This window comes from Geospiza fortis, unplaced genomic scaffold (genome assembly GCF_000277835.1).
Source record: "Geospiza fortis unplaced genomic scaffold, GeoFor_1.0 scaffold405, whole genome shotgun sequence".
Classification (NCBI taxonomy): Eukaryota; Metazoa; Chordata; class Aves; order Passeriformes; family Thraupidae; genus Geospiza; species Geospiza fortis.
Window position 1 is genome coordinate 12,763 of NW_005054415.1, and position 5,770 is coordinate 18,532.

At 38.8% G+C, this 5,770-nt stretch overlaps 1 protein-coding gene across 1 annotated transcript in view; it reads left to right on the forward strand.

Annotated features, from left to right (window-relative positions):
• The window catches only part of LONP2 (lon peptidase 2, peroxisomal), a 37,870-nt gene that overhangs the window by 552 nt on the left and 31,548 nt on the right, over nt 1–5,770 (forward strand). The window contains exons 2-6 of the mRNA XM_031061476.1: nt 859–1,098; nt 1,780–1,911; nt 3,223–3,345; nt 4,138–4,298; nt 4,502–4,596. Coding sequence (XP_030917336.1) covers nt 859–1,098; nt 1,780–1,911; nt 3,223–3,345; nt 4,138–4,298; nt 4,502–4,596 — 751 coding nt within the window. The remainder of the gene's footprint in view (nt 1–858; nt 1,099–1,779; nt 1,912–3,222; nt 3,346–4,137; nt 4,299–4,501; nt 4,597–5,770) is intronic.

A 5,770-nucleotide genomic window follows, 5' to 3' on the forward strand; every position in this document is an offset into this window, starting at 1 on the left:
GCGCGGGGGCGGCTCGCCCCGGCTCTCCTGCCACCCTCGCGGCCTGCGGGCCCCCGGAGCCCGGCCCGGCCTCCCCGGCCGGGGCTCGCCGTGGGGTTCCCCCGCGGGGCCGCCCCGCTCCGCCGGCCCCGGGAAACGCCTCTGTCCTCCCCGAAACCCGGTCGCACAACTGACCCAGCGGGCGAGGTGCCGGGGACGGGCTGGCCGGAGGGGAACTTTGAAAAGAGGCTGAGGTGGTCGAGCAGAATAAGACGAAAGAACGCAGCTCTAGGGCTGTCGCAGCTGTTAACCATAGGATTTTTCACTTAATGGGTAACATGGCTATTGACTTAGTTCACATAAAATAAAAACAAATTGTATTTCTGTCTGGTGAAACTAACATGATGTAACCCTTACTCTCCGAACTTGATCGTATCAGTGGACTTAGTCAGTTGTTGCAAGAAAATAACTTCTGTTGTAAATCTGCTTCAGTAGGTCCGGTGATCTAAAATATTGCTTCAGTTCAAGGCTGGGAAGAACTGTCATTTACAGACACTCCCATTTCCCAGTGCATATTGCTTAAGTAGAAGTGTCAGTGTGCCTGTCCACAGCCAGATCCATTATGAAAAAATTACATATGTTTCTAAATTGCATGACTGATATTAAAGTGCCTTAGTTTTTCAGTTAACTCATTTGTGTTCAAGTTTTAGGGTTTGGTTTTGTAATCTGTGTTACAAAAGAAATTGGATAATTTGATTTCATTTCACAATAGGAACTATGACCCATCAGGGTCTTGCAACCTACAGCTTGGTTGCTTCTGATAGGGAGCACACAAAATGTTCTGTGGAAGGTGACAGATAATACAAGATTTGATCTGTTTTTAGGATTGGCACTGCTGCCCTGGCAGTTCAGGTGGTTGGTAGCAACTGGCCCAAGCCCCACTACACGTTGCTGGTGACAGGCCTGTGCCGGTTCCAGATCCTGCAGCTGCTGAAGGAGAAGCCCTATCCCGTTGCTGAGGTGCAGCAGTTAGATCGACTGGAGCAGTTCACCAATGGCCATAAATCTGAGGAGGAGTTTGGAGAGCTGTCAGAGCAATTCTACAAGTATGCAGTACAGGTAATTTGTTTTATTCTTGTGTGTCACATAACTTGCGGGTATGCTTAGGATCTTTACTCGTTTTCTGTCTGCCCTTCTGTTTCTCCAGTTCCTACGTTTTTCAGCAACTAGTAGAGTTTCAGTATTTCTGCTACAAAATAAATGTTACTGTTGCAGCTTAAGGTTTCTATGCCAAGTTCCAGGGTGTCTACCCAGCTCATTGCAGCTGAATCTTGTGCAACTGCTTGTGTTGGTGCTATGATAAGTTGGTGTTTCATATATAGCAATACTATAGATACATTCTAGTAAAAGATTTGATTGATTTTCACAGAGATATAAGAAAATATATACAATAGAAGTATAGTGAATCAGAATTTAAAGGATGTATTGAAAAACAGTCATGGGGAAGTTTTTAATCTGGGTGTGTGGGGCAAATAGGACATGTATGTATTGAAAAAATGCTACAAACAATAATGATACTTTTGAACTTCTGCAACAAGCAGAAAGCTCAAAGTCTTGTTGCTCTCTGCTGAGTTAGTGCCTCATCTTTGAACTTTTGGCGAACTTTTTTCAGTAGCTTTTTGGCACACTACCTGGACATACTTCACACTGAAAGAGACAATCATATTTAGATCAGAGAGGCACTGAGATGATTCCAAAAGGAGCCCAGCAGCCATCAGTGTTGTTCCTTGTGTGTTGTAGCTGGTTGAGATGCTGGATATGTCCGTGCCTGCAGTGGCAAAGCTCCGGCGCCTCCTGGACAATCTGCCCAGGGAAGCTCTACCAGATATCCTGACCTCCATCATCCGAACTACCAACCAAGAGAAGCTGCAGGTATCATCTTCTTCAGCACTTTCACTGCTAGTTAGGTGGGCTATCTTTTAGAGTCACTCACTTTTAGGTAATTTTGGAATTGCTTACACTTGTGACTGTACAGTGGTAACATTATGCCAGCAGGGATTTGTGTTACAGAGCATGAGTGCTTGCAAAATGGTTTGATGGTCTTGTTTAAAGTGTTTATATGTGCATGTGGCAGAACTCGCCTAAGGTAAATAGATCTAGTTGGGAAATCTTGGAAATGGTTCAGTTTATTAAACTTAAATAAGTAGAGCACGGAGTTCTCATAGTAAAGATGATAAATCTTTCTTCAGGTTGTGTTGAAACTTGGCATATTTATCCCAGCTGACTGATCATTATACGTATCTTAATACTAATAACTTCAGAACTAAAATACTCTTAGTATTTCATTTAAGTATTTTTAAAAAGCATCTTGAAGTCTGGGTTTCTTTAAACTGAGACAGTGGTTAAATTTCTATCATATGTCAAAGTAAATCTGTGCAAAAATGATCTTTATGGTTTGGTGCTTATTCATCTGATTTCTGTATTTGCTTGCTGTGTTTTGGAAGTTGTTCTTTTCTTCTCTAACTGCTTATGCTGCACCTGGAATTGAAAGTGTGTTAGGTTCTTTCAAAGCACCAGAAGTAGAAATTAATGCAGTATAATATGAAGGGAAGGTGTGTACTATAGCTGAAGATCCTGCTGGAGGAAGGTATGTTAGGAATTTGTGTGTCACTTTTTCATTATTAGAAGTTCTAAAGAAAAGAGCAGCTGGTGGAAGCTGTGGAAATACAGAGGAGCAGAATTCTACCCATTTTCACACATTAACTTCATTTAATATGAAAATGAAATTGTGTAAAAATATTAAAAAGACAAAATAAACAAAAAATCTCTGAACAAAAACCTTAAGGCACAACGTGATTTTTTTTCCCCTGGGTTACCCAAGGAGATGATGCTGTAACTTTTTTAACAGGGCCATCTCTTTGCTTAGGCCCAGTAATTGAAAAATAGCACATTGATAGATGTTTGTCACAGAAAATGCAACTGAATTATTAAGATGTTTTAAAACTAGAAAGGGTAAGAGAATTTTCTCTAGTTTGAAGTGGTTTGTAGTTCAGGCATCCATACCCTTGAGGGCTAGATTTTGTGTACTGTATTCTCCTTGCTTTTCTTGCTACCTGTTTTCCTAAATCCGTCTCTTCTGTACCTCTGGCCAAAGGACAGTAGCAGTGCCTCCATGTTCCCTTCCCCCAGAGTGAGGATTCATCACTGTGAACTTGTTGGCTGCTTACAACTCGCTGCTCTCAGATTTTAGATGCTGTTAGGCTGGAAGAACGGTTCAAGATGACCATACCATTGCTTGTTAGACAGATTGAAGGCCTGAAGCTGCTTCAGAAAACAAGAAAGTCCAAGCAGGATGATGATAAAAGGGTATGGAGCTTTAAATGTGGAATACTTAAACATTCTAAATAAGTACTAAGATGCACTTTTTAAGATGCACTTTTTTGCGTGATTTTAATCTGTGTATTTTTAATGTGTACCCATAGCTGACAACTTTGGCCATGTAGACACACAAAATACAAAATATTTGTTTAAAACTGCCTAGGCTTTATTTTAATGTTTTTTAAATTTAATTTTTATTTTAATCTGAGTACTTTGTGACATTAAATGACTGTTCAGATTCCTCAGTTCATGGTATGCACACAGTGAGTTCTCGCCTTTGCAGTGAAAGGTGTATTGTTTACTGAGGGCATTGCAGATGAGTGGCAACTTTTGAACTACAGATAAAGAATGGGTGTTATAAAATGGAGCTTGTTCACTTTTGCTGCATCTAACTGCACTTAAATAGTTTAGTAACTGGAAAGTCATTGAGAAATGAAAAAAGATAAGAGAGATTTACCCATTTTTCTGCTTAATATGATGGGCTGCAGTGCTTGAAATATCACAAATAGCTCCTTTCAGTTTTGTTCTTGCTTTGTGTTGTTTGTGAGTTTAGGATATATGATAAACTTACTTAGGAAATATATGAAGAACTGTAACTTTTTAAAGTAGCACCAATTACACTTTTTAAAGTTAATTTCTGGAGTTAAAACTTTTTGGAGTTCAGAATTTTTCTGTGCACCTTACTTGTTTTTGCCATGATTTTCATTCAAAGCCAAAGTTCACAGCTTATTTAAAACCCAAGACCTGGTGCAATTCTGTGGCTCTGTTTCCATTGCACAGGTTGTAGCTATTCGTCCTAATAGAAGAATCAGTCATGGAAGCATTACAGAAGATGAGGAGGAAGAAGAAGATCATGATGATGTTGTCATGCTAGAAAAAAAGATTAGAACATCCAGTATGTCAGAACAAGCTCTTAAAGTTTGTCTTAAAGAAATAAAAAGGTAGGAGGCTTTTAAATGGTGGTTTCTTTTAAAATTTACAACAAATCTTGCAGACCTTTTCCTGTTTGATATATGTTTGTGTTGGTTGTGTTCTTGAAATGATTTTAAACGTCAGGCAGCAATCACTGTCTTGCAGTGCAGTAGAGGCTTCATTTGCATTTAATTTCTGGTTGGCCTTTTGGATTCTGTACTTACATTTCCAGATTAAAGAAGATGCCTCAGTCAATGCCAGAATATGCTTTGACAAGAAATTACTTGGAACTGATGGTAGAATTGCCATGGAACAAGAGTACGAAAGGTAAACCCTTCTCTTGGTGGTGATTCTTGTGCACAAACATTTTAGGACAAGTAACTATCATGTAAACACTGTGAATTAGTTCTGTCTTGTAAAAACATTGTTGATAAGTTACTGTAAGCCAGGTAAACCATTAGACTTCAGTGAGAGCTGTACACTGAATAGCTTGTGTAGCTCAGTTGTATATATAAGAATGAGGATTTAAAAAGTGTTAAGAATAGTTTCATTAAAAAATGAAGGCGTTACTAATTACAGTTTGTGCCAGTATGTATCAAAGAAATGAGCATCTAATTATTTTTTATATGTCAGATAAAAAACCCCTTTGGGAATTTCTGTAATGTTGGTCTTTCTGAAGAAGATTCTGGTTTATCTTAAGCAAGTGTGGTAAGAAACAAAAAGATAAAAAGCACAGTTGTAGTTAACTTTAATAATTACAGCTTGAGGTGCAGTAAAAAACTGAATCAGTGTCTGCTTTGTACCATAGTTTTTGGAGTTGTGGGTAGAGGGTGATACTGTTAGTACAGATGCAGTGTGTAAAAATGGAGAGTGAGGGAATAGTAGGAAACCAAACGTGACCAACAGACATCTCCTGACCAGCACAAGTAGGTCAAGTGGGCAAAATTACTTTGCACAAGGTGGACTTAGCACACCTGCATGTCAATCTCTACCCTTCTGGTGATACTTGTAGTGAAGAATTGTTGCTGGTTTGAAATAGAGTCCTGGCTGTTTACAAATTTTGTAAATATTTTCTTTAATCATGAAATTGTAAAAAGATCTGCCTACATTTACTTTGCAGTATTATTCAAAGAATCCCCAAACGAGTAAAATGTTTGTTGACAGTCATGTCCTAGCAGAATGTTTTTTTGGTGGAAGTTGCTCTTTGATCTTTTAAAATTATGCTGTGTCATGTGAAGTTTGGTGTTTTTACTTTAAGCAACTTTGTGAGTGTGACCCATGTGATTGCTACTTTGAACTCTGTAGCAACAGTGAATAAAAACACACATGAATACAGAAATAGAAAATCATGATAATGACATCCAAGGCTAAAATAATTATCAGTACTGTGTCATTTTCAATACTATAATCTGTCTAGCTAAAAAGGAGATTAAAGAAAACTTTAATACCTTGTTTTAGAAAAGCACTGTCTGTGCAATGTGTGTGCTGGGGGATTGTCCTG